The 19196-nt window shown below is 43.1% G+C and overlaps 1 protein-coding gene across 4 annotated transcripts; it reads left to right on the top strand.

The window, feature by feature from the left end:
- Window positions 1-11243: 11243 nt before the first annotated feature.
- On the top strand, window positions 11244-18506 carry LOC109475508 (ETS homologous factor-like). 4 transcript variants are annotated; one of them, XM_019776143.1, is made up of 10 exons: window positions 11244-11366; window positions 12084-12196; window positions 13543-13804; window positions 15063-15284; window positions 15610-15735; window positions 15987-16175; window positions 16302-16418; window positions 16534-16719; window positions 16841-17033; window positions 17251-18506. In XM_019776143.1, exons 2-10 carry the CDS (start codon window positions 12176-12178, stop codon window positions 17345-17347), a joined length of 1413 nt encoding a protein of 470 aa, XP_019631702.1. In that variant the 5' UTR covers window positions 11244-11366; window positions 12084-12175; the 3' UTR covers window positions 17348-18506. The 4 variants fall into 4 exon arrangements, with proteins under 4 accessions (XP_019631702.1, XP_019631701.1, XP_019631704.1 ...); XM_019776142.1 differs by having other exon boundaries at window positions 17405-18506; XM_019776145.1 differs by lacking the exon at window positions 15610-15735 and having other exon boundaries at window positions 17405-18506.
- The last annotated feature ends 690 nt before the right edge of the window (window positions 18507-19196 follow it).

Raw genomic sequence — 19196 nt, forward strand, 5'->3', positions numbered from 1 at the left:
ATCAGTTAGTTGAGTGAAAGATTGTGAGAACAAGTATGAGTAACTAAGGATATGTACTGATACAATCTTTAGATGAATTTTTCTTACCAGTCAAGTTTGATATCAAGTTAGATGAGCTTTCAAGCTGTATGTTACCGTGCCTGCCACATTCTTACATCAGTTTTATCTATCTAAAGGGATGCCTGGAAGATTTCACCTTGCTAAATGACATTTAGTTAGTCAAGGGTCAAGTACTGTTATTCTGGGCCCAGCATATTGAATACCCCTGTACTCCAACTTCAATTTCTCCCAGGAATGGTTATATATGTAGCTTTGAATATTTTGCATCAATCCTTCATTTTTATCTCCATCCATGGCGACGTTATAAAACCACTTAACATGTACTCGACGTGAACCATTAGCCATGAACAAACATCAAACATGGACTTTGGGCACCGTAAAACGACTTCGTCTAGCTTTCAAACTTCAGCCTTCATTCACGCCTTAAACCCATGTTTTGTTAAGTTTTGTTTAGCTCAACGCTGCGCTGTGGCCTCGTGATTCGGAGTCACCGCTAGGTTCTGCAGGAACTGATAAGAGACAGTTCAGTACCACCGGCAGATGTTTGTATATTTATGTTGGCGCCAACACCGAAAGTCGTGACTGAGAGAGTTGGGACGATAGAGGCATGCCGCTACGTACTTCAACTTGGTCACCGAAGATCGCTTTTCCGTACGCTGGCTTGTACATATATGCTGATAAAAACAATTTCAGTCTATCTACTTGATGTCTGGAGTATCTCTTCTTTTGTGACCACCCAGTGTTATCAAAATGAGTGTTGCCAACTTTCATGCTGAAAAGGAAAGAAAATTTAGCAGAGAGCTGTCCAATGATACCCAGTGGCCTGAGAACGGTATATGATATGTGGTGAGGTGTATAGTAAATCCCTTGTGCCTTGTACAACTGTTGAACAACAAAAGGCAACGCTCTTCGATTCAGGGATCGATTAATACATTATTTGTGTGAATGCCAATCCCATGCCATGGACTATGTTCTATGAAACTAAATAACAGTCACGTATTAGAATAAGATTTATGTCAATTAGTTGTATTGGTTTGTTCATGTGTACATTTATTTGTTTTCCCTATGTATTATAAAGAAGAGGAAAAGTGTACAATCATAAGAAACACTATATTTGTGACGAAATTTACTAAGAATGAAGTGGATAAGCTATAGGATACACCTGGCGTAGAATATGACTCCAGATTACACCTGTCCGCCAAAACGTCAACGTTTACCTTGATCAGGACGTGACCTGAGTTTGACCCCATAAAATTTCCCATGTGTTTGTCCCTGTTTGCCACAGAAGAACCAACAGGTCTACGTGCCCGTCCATAGTCGCCTTGGCGTGCAGGTGTAACAGCCACACAGAAGGAAAAATATCAACGCTTCAAAACAGTAGCTTTATTCAGGTGAACACGTCCAATTAGACACACACAGGTCCATCTGTGAATGTCTCCGCGTTCTTTTGTGCACAATGCTTTATATAAACATTTGGCAGACAGCATTGACAATGAAGAATCGATGGCAAGCTCTTTCTATCTAACTTCTCTGTACATGTTGTCTCGACTTGCACAACCGCACATCTTGAATCTGCACATGCCGAGGTGAGGAATTAGGCACGAAGCTCTCAACTCCCATCCGGGATAATATCCCCGCTACGGAAACTGCCGCGATGATTACCTCATTACAGGTGGAGTAGTCACGCCTGTCGTAATCAAACACTCCGTCTCCACTTGTTCTGAAAGATTAATTGCTTTCTCTGACGCACATCGGGATGATTAATCCCCTATTATGTCTCGTGAGTACAATAATAGATAAACATAGGACATGACTGGCACACAATTCTCCGTGGCTTCTTTAGGGGTCACGGTTAGCAAAGTCGTGACTGTGGTTTGACTGGGCATGGGACAATAGACATTATATGACACAACAGTGTATTAAATAAGTAAGGTTTATACCTACAAACAAAGTCTGAGTGAGTACAAATGAACGCGCACACAAGTATATGGAAAAATCCACAAGTTGAACAAAGCTGAGGCATGATATCAACTACGATTGAACTATGTATATGCCTCGTTGTTCGTTCCTGGCTACTATAGTAGCCACATTCTACTATTTTTATTCCGGAGAAGTCTTCTTCACATTCCTACTTTGTCAGTGACCATTGAGTCACTCATACATTTGTTTCACATTGAAATATGAATATTTCTAATATCCACAAAGCATCCCATGTCGAACGCTTATAGGATATAGAACCACATGAAATATGTATGGCGTGTATCACCAACAATAGCCCGTACCGTCCCGTACCTTGTACCTGCATATCCCATTGTGTGTTTCTGGCACAGGTCCAAGTTTTGTACAGCCTTCTCGGTGGAAGAAAACAAAATCAACCTGTCTGTCACATAGTTGGAATGGCTGAACTATGTGCTCACATGTTGTTTTATTAAAGGAGCTTAGTTTTCGATGAGGGGTATTGCGCAACTCTGCACCTGTTTTTCTCCTCACTTGAGCGTAAATAAAACATGGTGGACGTGGCAGTTTGGCCAGGGGGCGGGGCCTGATGAATTAGGTGAAGCCAGGAAGGTGTCCGCACGTTTCATCATTTTTGGCGCCGAGTCCCGCGGACGCCTGAAGGCGACCCATCTTCAAGAACAACGAAGGCATTCATATGTCCTGAGGCGTGGCTGGTGCTGGCATGCTGTCAAACCATGGCCACCCTGGGCCTGCTTCAAATAACAGCTAGATGGACAATGTTTATGTATGATACTATATTGTATGGGACTGTAACACAAGAGACAGTAACTCGAAGGTTGACTCTGACCCCCGGGATCGAACCCACAACCAGCGCACCAACCGATTAGGCCAAAAGGTGCAGGACCCATTAGGCCGGGTAGTTGGTGGCGCCTATATACTCGTTACATACTAACAACACGAAATAATGACTTAATTGAACAAGGTTATTTAAAAGTGACACACACTATAATAACTAAACTTTTCAAGGGCGTTTCCTACCTAACGTGAAAATATAAGGTGCTTTCATCTAGTTCTTCTTTTCGTCGGTTGATTATGTTTTGAATGCTCGGGGAACAAGTACACGATTCCCCGCCTGAGTTTTTGACACAAGTTGCGGTTGACAAACCTGACAGTACTACATGGAGCGGTGTGTACAAATCCCTTTGGCTAGCTATACCCTTCTGGGTCTGTGGTAAAATTTGCTTGTTGGGCCTGGAGTTGAGATGCTGGCCTGTGTATGTACCTAGGCCCTGGAAACAATCTGGCATCATTCCAGGCAACCTGCTTCTCTCCATGTCGGCCAAAGTTTGCTAAGACATAGTTCACACCACATGTTGGGCCAACTCCCCACCGACCCAAAAACCATTATTGCATTGACCTTGGCTGTTCCTTACCACTTCCTAGAAGTATTTAGGAGGGAAGAAGGTGGTTTGAGGTGCCACATTGTTGGCAGCTGCGGTTTGTTTAATTGGCGACTGTTTGTTCTGTTCGGGATCCAAGATGGCCGCAGATTGGCCAAAGCCGTAGCGATACTGGTGATCATATACATTAGGTTCAAGACAGGTGTACGAAATACTAACTAGTACTGTCTCTGGTGTCCTAGTACAAGAAAGGTGACAGTAATGTTTGTTACTCAATCAAGGGTAGTGTCTTGATTCTTGAAAATTTTCATCGTGAGAATTCTGTATGCGCTCATAAATTGTAATTCTCATTGCGGACGACATGTTGAACTTACACGGTCTCGATTCGCGCATAAACGTTACAATGCTGGGAACGTCAAAAATCTTGTGACAAAAGACCTGTTTTTGGTGTTGAATACTGCTAATAAAGTCTATTATCGTTGTACTTAGGTTCTGTTTACCTTAAAACTAGCTTCCTTAATGGCGTTCTTCATATGCAGCTCTATACAATACTGTTGGCATATCATTTTTTTAATGATGCATGATTTAGCTTACTTTGTTACATGTGTCAGAATGAACACACATGCATGTATATTGTTATACCTATCAAAAGGTTGCCACGGAAAATTCCGTTTTTAAAAATGCCATATGTTGAAACGAAGCTTGTGTCCTCACGCGTACGGTGGGGTTACCTGTCTGTTTTTGCATTCCGCCGAGGAGGAAGTAAAAATTCACGGGCAGTCACTCAGCCGTGCTATCTCTTGTGTCGCAGCTAAAAATGCGTTATGGTCAAAACTTAGTTCACAGGTTCACACGCTGATGTCTTTCATCTCGAACTTGGCACGGGAACCCCCTTGTAAACCCACCAGGAGCTGAAATAGTCGCGTCAACAGGAAATCGGGAGAAAAAAATATCGTGTCGGCAGAATTATGGTTGTAGGCATTGTTTTTCTCTTTTGACAAGGAACAAAACAACAAGCTATCGATCTTAACTTTGTTCTGGCGTAGAAAAAAGAACAAAAGTTGTCCAAAAGCATTTCAACGTAGATACGCTCGTTCGTATCTCTGGCGCTTGCGACTAAGTTATGTTACGCACTAGTACTATTACACACTAAAGCGGAATGTCCGTACTGTGTACGCTAAAACGTACACAAGAGATCTAGACTTATATACATGCATTTTCAGACAAATTTGATTGCGTTTGCTCCTTCAATGTGCAATGGGTAAATGAGTTTGCTGTACATGTGTTTATACTTGGCTATAGTTCATGTTTAATGTCACTCTCTGGTTGCTACTAAGTAGTTATTAGGGTATGGCCAACTAAAGTTGACGTCTGTACCTCTGTAGACGTGACCATGTCCCAAGTGTGTAAGACGCGACGAACACCACGAATATGAGAAAATCTTTTATCTTCCGAGAAGAAACTTAAGTTACCGTACGTCGTTTCCACTTCTATCAGGCTATCTATCCCAGCTTGCTCAGGTATACAGAAACGTGCGGAGTGGGTACTTGTAGTAGTCGCCAGATACTTGTACACGGTTTGGTTTAAACACTTTGGATTCTATCAATGTTGTGCCTCACCGAGTACAGCTGGCCTATAAAATATCCTTACTAGACACCATTCAACGACGCCTAGACAAAAGTTAGGAGCTCTAAGTGCGAATGAATGTTGCTGATTGGGCTAATATAACAAGATCCCGTGAAGCTGGTGTGTTACGCTAACCAGCGAACGTTGGAAGGGGACTAAATTTAGCCAACGAGACTGACTGACTGAACACTTAAGGACGCTCCTACCGCCTATGCAATATTTTATACAGATAACATGTAAAACGCACACCTATTTCTGTACATAAACATAAAACAGGAATAAGAAATGTTTCTTCCAGAAAATTATGGGAACACTTGTGAATCAAAATGTTTTCAGTTGGTTTTCAAGCAACTATTAGGATTAATCGTGTACGGATTGTTGTAAGATACATGTCCTTCCCCAGTGTGCAGTATAGTAGTCACGTCTTTTCTACGGCTATGCAAACTGCACAGTGTCACATGGCCGACGGACGCCTCTATTTACCATTTATCAGCATGAATGTGTGCATAACATTTGTTCGATATTGTATCGCTGCCCTCCTCTCACCTGCGACACTATTAAATTTGAAATAGCCAGGCAACGTTCGAGTATTGAGTAGCTCAAAACTACCTAACTAACGTGCACGAGTCTCGTGTAAATACACCCTTTTAGCACACATTATTATACCAATGAGGTTTCCTTGATTATACATTGATAATAAGAAAGATGCTACAAATGTGTGATTGTTACGTGTGTCTAGGACCTGTACGCACGTACATTCTTTATATGTTAATTTTTGACCGGATATGTCGATGCCGTGTACATACCTGGCGTGAGGAAGGGACGGCCGAACAAACATGGCGACTGAACCTAGCCCGGTTCAAATATTTGCGGAGAGTATGTAGGACTCGGGAGCTATAATAGGTCTGGTAACCAGGCTAGACTGAACCGTGAACCTCTTAACAACGTGACACAGCCACCATGTTTACATTTCAGTCAACAGCATTAAAATTCTCAGTGTAGTGATTTAAATTTGTAATTAACCTGGGTGCCATCCTATTTCTATACCTGGGCTCCCATACGAGTACTAGAGGGAGCCCCGGTATACAAGTATGATGAGATCCAGGATAATTTGTGACGGGTATTTAGAAGAACGGGGGCACTCAAGCTTCCATGGGTTAAACCACATGTTCCAGAAGCAAGTTGCAACGACGTGAACCAAGCAGATAAGGGAGAAACGTCTAGAAGCATCGTTCAAATTCAAGACTTCTACAAGTGCTGTATAGTAAGCTATCCATGCGTTACAATACATGTAGTTCCACGTGAAAGGTGCATAGAATAGTTTTCTCAAGTTGTTACTCCACATCGGTTTTGACAGTTGACAGTATGGCACAGTAACATACACACACAGTGATAACAAATGGCCACGCTAAGCTAAATGTACTATACATTACATTTATTCTCCTGTGCATAATCAAGTAAGGAGAAAATATCATAAAGCTGAGAAATTACGAAAAGGCAAAAAGTGAACAAACCGACGATTCCTCAGTAGTAGGAATTATGCCATTTTCGGTACTGTTGGGTAAGTATTTTCGGGATTTTCAGCCAGAGAAGAATTTTCGTTGGTAACGTTTTAGGTACATTTTACCTGGAGTACTTCCGCGTGCAGCCGACCGTAACGGGAGTCCAAATGCCCTCAACCTAACTTGTCTGAGACTGTGCCGATGCACAAAGAGAGAAAGCATAGTTATCCAGCAGCGTTAGGTAATGGTTGATACTGAAATGGTATTTTTCAGGCGTCATCAGTACGTTTTAATTTAGGTCTTATCCGTGTATTATTTAAAGCTTGACGAGAGGCCGACCATAGCTAGGCGGGAGCGGGCAGGGGAATCCCCGCTCTCCCCCCAGGCACGACGCCAGCGTCTTGTGACCATTACTCGGGCAGAAAAAATAGTGAGGATTTTCCCTCGTTTTTTTTCGATCAAAATATGAAACATAAAACAATGCAAACCCCTGAGACACGATATGTTGTAAAACTGCGGGATGGCTGAGGTTGGATGTATTGCGTGTAAAATAAATACCTCGACAAGATGATGATGAAATACCCCCGGTGAGAAACGGGGAAAACAAGCGAGCAGATTTTCCGAGAAAGCAATTAAGGTGTTCTGGTTGGTTGGTGGCTCAGGAGGACATGTGTAGGCATGCTTAATTGTCAGGTCTGAACAAAGGTCTGTGCCCAGCATACTCTAGTAAGTTCTCCCACCAGGTGTCCCAGATAACTACGGTAGATGGAATTTTCCTTTTTTTTCCACAAACATACAGCACTCAAAGCTCCGCCAGGACGCCATTTTGATATGGTGCAGTCAGCAACAGACATGTGGCAAAATCCTCTACGCGTTAAGGGGCCATTATCACCTGTTCGAGTGGTGCGTATTTTTTATTGCCCACCTTCAAAGAAAACCTAACAAACCCTACATGTATGTAGTGAACGCAGATTTATCATTGCCCCGCCAGTGGTAGGCTCCTCGCAATTCAGCCCCTGACTGTGAAGAGAGAGTTGCCTGCCCACCCAATAATGACAACAACTTAATACTTAATAATGACAATAACTTAATGTGTTGGCGGGAATCAGTAGTATTGGGCCACACAGAGTTCTGTTGGAAACGATACATCTGCTGGTACTGGCATGGTACACGTAATTCAGTTGTTACAACCATGAAACAGGTTGAAAGTGCCAGCAGGGAAGATGCACTGGTCTACCAGCAGGGCGAAACTCAGAAGGTAGAAATCTGTCTTTTTCCCTGCACTTTTGATGTCGTTCTTCTTCACGGAACACTGACGACACTTCTGGGAATTTTTACACCTGTCCCCTTAAGTTGCCCTATAAGGAAATATGAAAATAACATGACCATAAAGACACCCTGGGACAAAGGCGTCACGGCCCAAGGCAGAAAACTTTCTTTGCACAACTTCCCTTCCTCCAGGCGGTTCTCCGTACAACTGCCGATCCACCTGGCCCATATGGTTTCTAATATATCTCAGTTTGCAACAGTGAAATGCAACTCATAGCATAGGCAAAAAATGAGGAAAAACGTGACACAAACGTATTACACTTGTTAACACATATACAGCTGAACTTGACTCTTGTAATTCGAATGCCATCTCGTTTCAGTGGATACAAGTGGGTTGATCAAGGGAAAGGAGTTGCCATGGAGTCTGAATAAACTCTGGACCGGTGGAACTCAAGTTGTCATCATGGCTCTGGTAATTATAACATTCACTTGTTACTTGTCACTGACACTCACTGTGCATAAATACACCAGGAAGACAAGTCTTGAACTACTGCTACAATGTCTTGATGCATCAATCCTAGAGGAATGTTTCTCATCTTTTAAATGAGGGTTGAAAATGGGGGCTGGCATACGCCTGTACCTGATTGATTTTGCATCGTCATTCCGAAGTGTCGGTAGAATGACAGGTGATCTACCCCCGAGGCGTAAACAAACAATTGAGCGGCGCCCCTCCAAATTCCAACGCGTGAAAAAATTCATCGTATTGCTTGAATGAGCAGGGATATGGTGCTCATGTCCACATCAGCTTGTATCACAGGCGAGAACTTCTTTGTGGTTAATCTTTCAAGTCATGCCTCTCAAAGCTGACGCCCCTCCGATCAAAAACCACGGAGGTCAAAAATGTGATTTTGTACCTCCATGGTTCATTTTTCACCTCCATGGTAAAACATCAAAAGCTGTCCCAAAGTGCATGTTGCCACCCACACCAATGGATTTACGTGGGATTAACGAAGTGGAGATAGATCGCCTGTGCGTAGCTTGGGCGGGGTGCATGCCTGAGCGACTGTAACGGTCAGTGAGACAAACCAAGGAGGACAACACATTAGATATTGCTGTGACTTTTCACTATTCATGGTATGTATACATATATGAAAACTATGTTAGTAGCTTTGTCTCTTCATGTCCAAAACAAACCTTCGAAAAGCCGAGTTGTCAGTTCTGTCTGCGTCTAAACACTTAATGCAATGCTGTGCAATGTGGTTTTCCAACCCACGCCCCTATCTGTTCCATCTAGAGCTCTCTCCGTCAAAAAGTGAAAGTAGAACTGGTCAGTCTCTGCAGAGGCATACGTCACTTTCGCTCTCTTCCCGCCCCCGCCAGAGGTGTCGTCATCGTTCGAAACTAGGAGAAACTTGAACAGAAAAAAAGCGGAACTGCCCGAGAGAAGGGCAGGGCGTTCAAATAAAAAAAGAAAGGTCAACAGGTCACCATGTGGCATTGTTGTATTCCTTCCCGTGATCAACCCATTTGTATCCATGGAAACGAGATGGCATTCGGATTACATCAGTCAAGTTCAGCTTCAGTATGTTCAAAGTCACATGTTCCAACTGACGACGGAAAAAGTTTACTTTATTACCTCTTTTAAATCTCTTCGGTGCCCGACAAAGTTACTAAAGTAACTTTTTTTCTTTTGAAGGTGAATGGACAATATAAGAAAGACAAACAGCTTAAGGTCTCAAAAAATGGTTTGTAGTGCACTATTTTCATACTTGTGAATTAGGGTACAGCTTTATTCTCATGTATATCTGAAAAGTCGTGTCAGGAGAGATGAAAGACTAAGGAAAGCCTGTGGATAGTTATGACGTAAACGGCCAGGAAATGCCGATTGTTTTTTTAATAAATGGGCATTTCGCCCTTATTAGTTTATTACGTCGACGGCGGGTCGATTGACATGCTTGTTGTATAAAGGGTGACGTAGCAACGGGATCGGCTACTTCAGGTGTGGCAAAGGACACATTTACTTTGAGATAAGGAGATATCCGGTTTTCCAAAAAACTGCCGGCTGGGCCGGCCGGACAACGACCTGCCCCAACTTCCGGTCTCGATCATGTTTTAAATTTTCTCTGTTGTGTACACCATCGATATCGCCTTTAACGGTATGTACAAGGGACCTGGAAGGTGTAACTTTTAAACACATAAGATAAGCATTCAGCGTATCTGTTAATGTGCACAGGGAGACTACTAATCTCTACCTTGGTTGCCTAACATGTAACTGCAGCTGGCTCAACTTCGCTAGCAAATTATTTAGTCAGCCCATTTCTATTCTTTCAGATAGCCCAATGAGTCTGATCATGGAGACTAGAAGGGGAGACCAGATGAATTTTTCGAGTGTTAAGTTTTCGACCTCATGAAATGTGGATCCCACAATGATCTTTCCAAGAACCTGACATACCACGTGATCATCCGATCGCGCGTGAGATTAGGGGCAGCTGTACAATTGCGCAATCACATGTTCCTGTTTCATTGGGGTGGGTCGCACCGACGCACCTGCATACTTGGAGTAGTTGTAAACTCTCCGTATTTTGCTGGTTCTAGTTCAGCAGATCTGCGGGAAGTGTTAAAAGTTTTGTAGAATGTCAGCATGCTTTCAGTGGCGGCTAAACTGCTACATCTTTTTACCATTGTGCAGTGTCAAAGTATCGCAAACATCGGTCCTCCGAGGCCACCCGTGACCGTGCAATTTATCGTAAAGTGCCCCCGGGCCCCTTCCACAGTTCTTTTTCTTCAGGTACAAATTGAAGAATGCATTTAGTGTCATGGAGAATGCATGGAGAAACCAGTGCTATGTCATTGTAGTGTCATCATGGAAAATTACACGGCCCCTAGGTTGTCCGCCCTTTTATCTTCACTTCAATGGTCCCCGCGCTGTTTTAGAACTGACGCTCTATAGCTCTGGTATCAAATATTCATGCCACCCAGACACGACACGTGACCTAGTTTTAGGTGGCAGTCCCGCCCAGAGTAAATACTTTAAGTCCAAACCAACGAGTGACGAACACAGAAAAAAAGAGCTGTAATGCTATAGTGATGATCTTCTTATTCTGGAATTCTTTATTTGAATGTGTTAACTTGCTGGTAGCATGTCTGTAAAGAAATTTCTTTTGTCATGTTGCTGCACAGTATGTTGCATCATGTGTGTCTGTGTGCAGTGTGTGGCGCTGTTGTTTTCGTCGTACTCTAAAAATACTTCGGGGAAGTTGGTGACGTTTTGCTGTTTAATTGGTTGACAGCTATCACGTGACCTCAGCCTTAACAAAAGTGTGCATAATTAAGACGTCACCGCTGATATGGACCAATCAGAGCGCAGAGCGGTGATGTCGAAAATTTAAGGGGGAATTCCCTTAGCCTTTTCCGAGAAGAAGCTTGTTTCGGGGGTATATAGGCAGAAGGCTTCAAAAATATCTTAAGTTTGAGCCCGGGGATTCAGTGCTGCGTCACTACCGTATGGTTGCTTGAGACCTGCAGAAGAATTGACTTATCCGAAAAACTTGTAAGTTCCTTTTATTTTTTGTCGAAAACGTGACGTGTGGCCGTGCACTAGGTTGGTTGGGAGGGGGGCATCCGAGTTAGCAGAAGTTTTACCGAAAGGAGAACATGAAAAATGTGCGCCGTTTTGTAGTTTTCAGCCTCGTGCGCCCCTGTTTTTCCCCAGGCCGTGGCATTATTGTGTCCCTGATCGCATGCCAGTGTTGTAAGTGACTTGTAACGTTAACCCGAAAAGTGCACGAATGCACCGATGGCGAATAACTACAAGTTAGTACTCGTAACACCGAGCCACGTTGCTTGCAACGTCCTGCTGGGTGCGTAGTGGCAGGGTGCGGCCCCGGGATCCAACCGCGTGCTCCCGGTCACGTAGGCGGGGACGCACGCGCCCGAACACGGGCTCGCTGTGTGGGCGGGCGGCCAGCGTTCTTACAGGACAGATTTGGCGCATGGCGCAAGTTTCAAATAATAGGTCACACGAAACTGTTTAAGTTCAAAATTATCCGAATGTTATGCCAGTCTTGCCCCGGGACCATTCTCAAACCTAAATCAGTCGTTTTTCAGCTGCAAATAATATGCAGAAAGACGACGACCTGTTGGCTCTTTCCCCAATCCAGAACCCAGATTTCTTTTGGCTGGATTCGTTTTCTGCTGATATCGTATAAAGGTAGCAGTAGTAGGACTCAAGCCTGAGTCTCATGAGTTTCTCGAATGTTTCTTACAGTGTCTACACGTTCAAGTGTCTTGTGACCTTCACAACGTTTCAACACAACTTTTGCAAGCTTTACACGGGAGGATCGATCTATCATCACAGTCATGGCGGAGTCACTCAAACAGGTGGGTGCAACACTTGTCTCCCTGACTGTCTCCATACGTACTTAGAGACATTTTGGTAAGAAGAAGAAGAGGTAGTGCGCTCAGTTCCGTAACGTATGCTTAATTCAGTTTTAGAGCGTAGAAAAATGGCTGGGTGTGCTTCAGTGAGATCAGATAACAGAGAAGCAAAACATGAAACTATGGTAATTCCCATGTCTTGTTGAAGTCTACAAGATGCTCATGATGGAACCTTCAAGTAACACTTGTTTACTTGCAAGGAATTGGAATGCCCTGCACTGTTTCATAAAGTTCAGATGGGCAATCTTGTGCCCTTGAGAACATGAAGACAATGGCCGTTGCCTCTGGCCATCTATCTTGTAATGTTGTTATTCATTTTAGACTTTTGGTATAGTGAGCTGAGGCACACGTTTCAATATTGTTTTGAAAATGCATATGACACCTTCCATCTGAGGCATAAAGCCAAGTCATAACAAGTATGAAGTTTGTAGTGATGGAAGGTACCAGTTTTCTTCTCTAAAGGTAAGTTTGTAAACAGGTGTTGTTTGAGTTGGCCTGAGTTCAAATTCTGCCCAAAGCAAAGTATGAGCCTGAATACTGATCAAACACAATTACCTCACCCAGTCTGGCTGACTTTGCTCTCATTGGTGGAAGTATAATCCTGTGATCTGATTGGTCAGCATGTACCCCTATTGCATCATGGGCAGTAACCATACCTATGTCACCATAATGATTTGTCAATCAAGTAGCTAGGAGAATGGTTGCTCCACCCACATGGCATGGTCCACTTTTATGTTGTTCTTCTGTCAGTCAAGCCCTATGCCCCACCCACTTGCACTCCAAATATAGAGCTTTGTGTGCTCATAGGGATTTGAAAGGTGGTCCACCTGTTTATGCAAATTTTTTCTTGGAAGAACACTTTTTGCAAAAACACAATGCCACTTCGGGCTTCTTAACCGAAGCGCTGTCCGCCCAGACCCCAGATGCAGCCGGGTCTTCCAGTGAGTCACACCTGTACTTTCTCCTGTCTGAGGGTTTTTCTCCCTTTTTTTTTTGTTTTTTGTTTTTGGTTGTTCTTTGGGTTCTTTAAAGGATTTCTTTACCAACCTGAGATTTTTCTTTCTGAACTGGACTGTCTATACTGAAATTTTGTGGGAATACTGCACTTTCACCAGATTTAAGTTCCTCTTTTGCCAAATGTGGAGTAGCTCTCACTTTTTTCCTTCCAACTTTCCCACCATGTGTTGGTGACATGCAGAAGTAACACTTTTTTGTACCCTCAATCACTGATACTTTGGTTACACAGTTTTGAAATGCTTCATGAAGCCTTTTTCATTTTATTTCTCCAGGCTATTGACGACACCACCCTCGACTTGGGTCAGTTTCTGTCCAACTTCCCCATTCCCACGCCGGCACAGTTTGCGATTCCACCGCCGTCAGAAGCTCTGTTCCCCCCGACACCGCCCACCTCACCGCCGAACAACATGTCCAGCACCTGGGGAAACATCAAGTCTGAGCAGCCGTCCAGCTGCACGCTGCAGGGCGAGCAGGCGTCCTTCACAGAGCTACAGACGCCACAGTCCAACTACATGTCAATCCAGAACCAGTTCAGTAAGTGGGCCCTTGATTTATGTTGGTAATTTAATGTTCTTAACATTCTTGAACAATTGGCTGGCATGTAAAGGGGAGGATCATTTGTCATGAAGCTTTGATGACTTCTGTGGAGTAGACTGGGACTTGTTCTGTTTTTTCTCACTATTGTGACAGTGAAATGTCTCCATGGAAGCAAATCTTACCATTGCCATAATGTTACTCTGACTACCATTTTCTATTAAGAGGGCATTAAGGCTGTAAATATTTGTTTATTCCGCTATTTGTCCCTCATAAAACTGAACTTGGAATGTTATAGTATTTGGCTCTTCATGTAAACAAGGTTGTAGTCCAACTGCCAGGCCTGTATTGTTATATAGAGTAATTGCATCATCTTAGTGCTGAAGGTGAAAAACATCAGACAATCAATTGCCTGTCTGGCGCCCACCTGTCTGACCTTGCCTCCATTTTTGTTTCAAATCTCAAGAGTTTAAGTACTACTAAAACTCATGTAAACAGCACCATAACTCTCAAGGTATGGTTGATAAGCTAAAAGGATTTCAAGGTATTCAAAGTAATTCATACACAATGTGACATCAACAAAATCTCTCCAATTCATAGATGGGTATGAATAGAACGACTTTGCCTTTCATCCCAGAAGAAAAGCAAAAGTGGCAACAATTTGCTGCAGAAAACATTGGCATTCATGTCTCACCTTCAAAGGCTTTACGTTTGATATATCATGCATTGTGTTGACATTGTCATCCATGTGTGTTTGTGGACTGTGCCCTGGGGGTGTCGGCATTCCTTTGTTGTTATGTTGCAGACTTCGGACCTTGGGTCAGTTTGCAAACACCACAGATAACCAGATGGTGATGTTGATCATACTCTTATTGGCCTCTTATTGTATCATATTTGGGAGAAGTGGGCCCTGGGGTGTTTGTGTTCCCCCCTGCAGACACTTTCTAGGAGCCACTAAAACTACTCTGTGGTAATGAGGAACGTAAGGCCAGAACCTAGCACGGCACAGAAAAACAGTTCCTGGAAAAAGTGCCCTGTTTTTGTTGCCTTAGCTACCTGACACTGACACATGATCCACTTGTTTTGCCCTTGGCCATTGTTTAGGATACAATATTCATGACGCACTGCCAGGTAGTGATGTCTCCACTTGTGTGGTGCTACGTGATAACAATGCATGGAAAGAAATGTTAGACAAAGATATTTTCTGCTGTTTTGTGTGACTGACCCCCGTCTCTGTTTTCTGTTTGTCCCTGTGCAGACTGGTGCAACAGCCACCCCATGAACTGGTCCTACACACAGGTGCGCGGCTTCCTCACCTGGGCAGTTGCCGAGTACGAGCTGCCGCCGCACGAGATCAACTTCGAGCACTTCCGCGTCAACGGCGCCAAGCTGTGCATGATGAGTCGGGAGGAGTTCTCCCTGCTTTGCCCCAACTATGGAGACATCTTGTACCTCTCCATTGGCAAAGTGCTGGAAGAAGGTACTTACATTTGTACATATTTCACTCTCCTGTGTGGGTGTAATGTAAATAAGGGGCAATATCATAACTTTTATCAACATAAAATATGCAAGAAAGATTCTATTCTAATTTCAATTGGTGATATTTCCCACTGGAAAACACCTAAATGTAAGTAGACTGCAAAAGGTTTTCTTCCATAGTTTGTACATTGAACTGTCTAGCCCAACTGCATTACTCTTCAGCCTTGCAAGCACTTGTTGAGTGATAACTCTAAGTCTACTAACTCACTAACCATATTAACCAGTCATACTCACCAGCTGACCTGTTGCCTTTCGGCTTCTTGCAGCTCAGTACCTCTATGACCCAACCCCTGCCTTCTGTGAAGGCCCCAGTGACACTACTATGTCAGAGTCAGTACGTGCTATGCATGAGGAGATGATGAACATGGACTTTATCCAAGCCCCTGTGGACGGTAAGTTCATAGGTTTTTCAACACAAGCTAGCGGGCTATATTACTGTAAATTGGTTTCTATAGTGTAAAGAACATGATGATTTAGATTCACCTAAGGTCCAGAGTTGCATGGTAATTTCAAGCTTGGCATGCAATATATTGTTGATCATTCCTTTAAACGTAAACTCCATTGATTTACGTAGAAGTTGTTATTTTGAAATTTATAAATGTCTGACCCCCATTTGCTGACATGAATTCCCCTGTTTCTGCAGACCTGCCCATGCAGGACCTGTTCCCAGACTGCGGCGGGATCACCGCTGACGACATCGACGTCAACGACAAGTTTGATGATGTCAACGTTGAGCTGGGCGACTTCCCACCCAGCCCGACCTCCACAGACGAGTCCTACTCATCCATGTCACCCGGACGCAACTCACCGTACTACTGTGGCAGCGAATCAGGTGTGTGTTCCCACAGAACACTTCAAATACTTACAGCTGTGTTCACTTCAAACTTGTCCAGTGCATCAGACTTCTGAGTGCTAGAAGTGCACAGTATCATAACCTTCGCTGCTCTTGTTTTGTCAGACTACGGTAGTGGTGACCAGACCCTGGGTAACCTCTTCATGCCACGATATGAGACAAGTGACGGGGACTCCGACCACGACAGCTATGGATCCTCTCCCCGCAGGAGCTACCCAGATGGTGGGTACAACATGCCCTTTGTCACTTTCATTACTGAATCTGTGCTTTTTGCCTTTAGCTGTTTCATGCTTTGAAGGAATGCGTTTATTTAAGTTTTCTTTTGTGTCACCTGCAGAGTTGCACATGTATGACTCGGACAAAGAGGTCAAACCCACGGTGGATTTCTCAGTGCAAAATGCACCGATCAACATGAAGATCAAGCCCGGCGGTGCCCCCGAGAGGAGGGCCCGCGGCCGCCCGAGGAAGGTGCGTCCCCCGACCGAGGAACTGCTCACTACAGGGAAGAGAGGACGCCAGCATAGTAAGTATATTATAGTGGTCTACCTTTATGTCAGGTGAATGAATTTTTAGCATGCTGGGTTCTTGTATGTAGACATGTGACTGCAGAGTGACTGACCACATCTTGTTTGTGTCTGCTGTAGGCAAGGGCAACCATCTGTGGGAGTTTGTGAGGGACCTGCTGAAGAACCCGTCCACCAACCCCAAGGTCATCAAGTGGGAGGACAGGCGGGACGGCATCTTCCGCTTCGTCCAGTCCGAGGCCGTCGCCAACATGTGGGGCCGCAAGAAGAACAACCCCAACATGACCTACGAGAAGCTGTCCCGTGCTATGAGGTGAGCTTATGTCTTTTGTTATTCTGGGCTAATGTAAGCAACTATGATGTAACCGATAGTTTTTAACTTTTACCTGTTAACTTGTGCTTGGTCTGAAACAATCTGTGCATGTAGTACTCCTGGAATATTTCTACTGACTCCAAAGCTTAGACAAATAGAGACATATATAGTTTGAGCATACAACAAGAATGCAGCTGACCTCACTTTCACCACACAGGTACTACTACAAGCGTCAGATCCTGCAGCAGGTGCCTGAGCGCCGCCTAGTGTACAAGTTTGGTCCTGCAGCTACAGGGTGGCAGGACAAGGAGTAGCAGTCTTGTGGTTCCCATGGTAACACTGTTCTGACCATGCCATCCCTTGTGCTTCAGGTATTACTACAAGCGTCACATTCTGGAGCGCGTTGATGGCAAGCGCTTGGTCTATCGCTTCGGAGCCGAGGCCAAGGGGTGGAGGGAGAACGAGTAGTGTTACCATGGCGACCACCATGACTGCAAACATCCCGCAGTTACGGCGATGTTGATCTTACCAGAACGTGCCCATGGTTGCAGTTACATCCATGGCAAAAAGTCAGCTTGGCATTCCCTGGCAAAATTTAACGTGAAGCACCAAGTGTTCACTAGATTTGGTCTTATTTGTATTTTCCTAAAGCAAGTTAGTAGGGTGGTGTGTATTATTGTCAGAAAATATTTGGAATTTTTTTGTGTTTTAAATTTTTATAGGGTTTGGGAGACATTATTAAACATACATATACTTTGTTACTCTTTAAGTTGAGTGCTGTGTAGATTAAACATTTGTTTAGTAAAAGTTATGACAAGTAACTGAAGTAAGTGTTTTATAAGAAAAGTAGAAAAAAATACTATATAGTTAAGTTTCATTGGTCAAGTTATGGCCACATAAAAACCAGTGACTTTTCTAGAATATTGGAGAAGTCCTACATATCATATTGAAGTACCATAGCACACAGTGTCATATATTATGACAACTGTGTGTACTTGTGGGAATGGTTTTTGGTAAGCATAAGTTGATGTTATCAAAGTATCCCCAAACACTGTAGCATTGGAATTTATATCATGAAGTTTGTTTGATGGTTGCATTTAGTTACTGAAAACATAATTTCAATTCCTTTGTAAGAATTTGTATACGGGATTCGTTGATCACTCAATTAATGTCTTAGATTATGTACATAATGTATATATTTTATCAGTTAGAACTTTTATGTAATGCTCTCAAAGGTGTTCAGTTTAAGTTATGTATTTTTTTAATACCTATCTATTATATCAGTCATATGTATCAAACATCTTTACAATATTTTATCAAATTACGTACTCAATGATATGTCAAACACCAGTACAAGAATACTTAATGATTGTAACTGAGTAGTGTGGGATCATTTCAATAGCAAATGTTTTCATCACACGGTGGTTCATGTATCATGGTTCTTTTTATATCAATAAAGGTTAAAAATGGACATTTTCTGTATTGTCAATTTTGTTACTTAGATGACCAAAGTTTAGCCTTGTGTCCCATTGCCCCCTTAAGCTGATCTACGTAATTTAAAGGTTCCCAGGATAGAAAAATATTCATGATGACGTTAAAGTAATGATAATAATAAAGTGATCTCATCCCCATCTTCAACATTTTTTAAAGAACTTATCTGACTGGAGTGCCAAAGTTACTCAATCTCTGTAGTCCTATGGTCCAAAATATTACTGAATTGTTTGATAAATGAAGGAAAGGCTGTTTAAAGCATCTGCGAAAAGCTAATTTATGCATAATAGAACAATTAGGAGGAGAGAATGGAGCTACATGTACCTGTGGGCAGTACTGCATTGAAAACAGGGCACATGCTCAAGGAATAATATAGGTCGAAACAAAAAAATTCCCAACAGAAAGAGGACCAACTGTTGATATAAGTTGCACAGCAAAGCAGTGACCATTTTCCTGTCAAGGATTCATTTCAGTACGATCGTTCCAATCAAACTAGAATGAAAGAATATGGCTTTGCATTTCATCCCTGGACAACATCACGTTTCTTTACTTGCCAACCATGCTACATCACATGTAAGGTTACTTACTAGCATGTAGTGTGCACGCCACCTAGCCAAATGGAATGGTATTGCTCATAACGCACGCTGTATACGTGATTACGTCCAAACAGCA

This window comes from Branchiostoma belcheri, unplaced genomic scaffold, assembly GCF_001625305.1.
Source record: "Branchiostoma belcheri isolate BF01 breed outbred unplaced genomic scaffold, Haploidv18h27 scaffold34, whole genome shotgun sequence".
NCBI classification, from domain to species: domain Eukaryota; kingdom Metazoa; phylum Chordata; class Leptocardii; order Amphioxiformes; family Branchiostomatidae; genus Branchiostoma; species Branchiostoma belcheri.

Bases quoted from the DNA above. Each gene is read 5' to 3' on its own strand.
- LOC109475508 (XM_019776143.1), top strand. From the start codon at position 12,176: ATGGCGGAGTCACTCAAACAG. The intron at 15,285-15,609 runs GTACTTACATTT...GGCTTCTTGCAG, and splicing joins TGGCAAAGTGCTGGAAGAAG to CTCAGTACCTCTATGACCCA. The intron at 16,419-16,533 runs GTGGGTACAACA...TGTCACCTGCAG, and splicing joins CCGCAGGAGCTACCCAGATG to AGTTGCACATGTATGACTCG.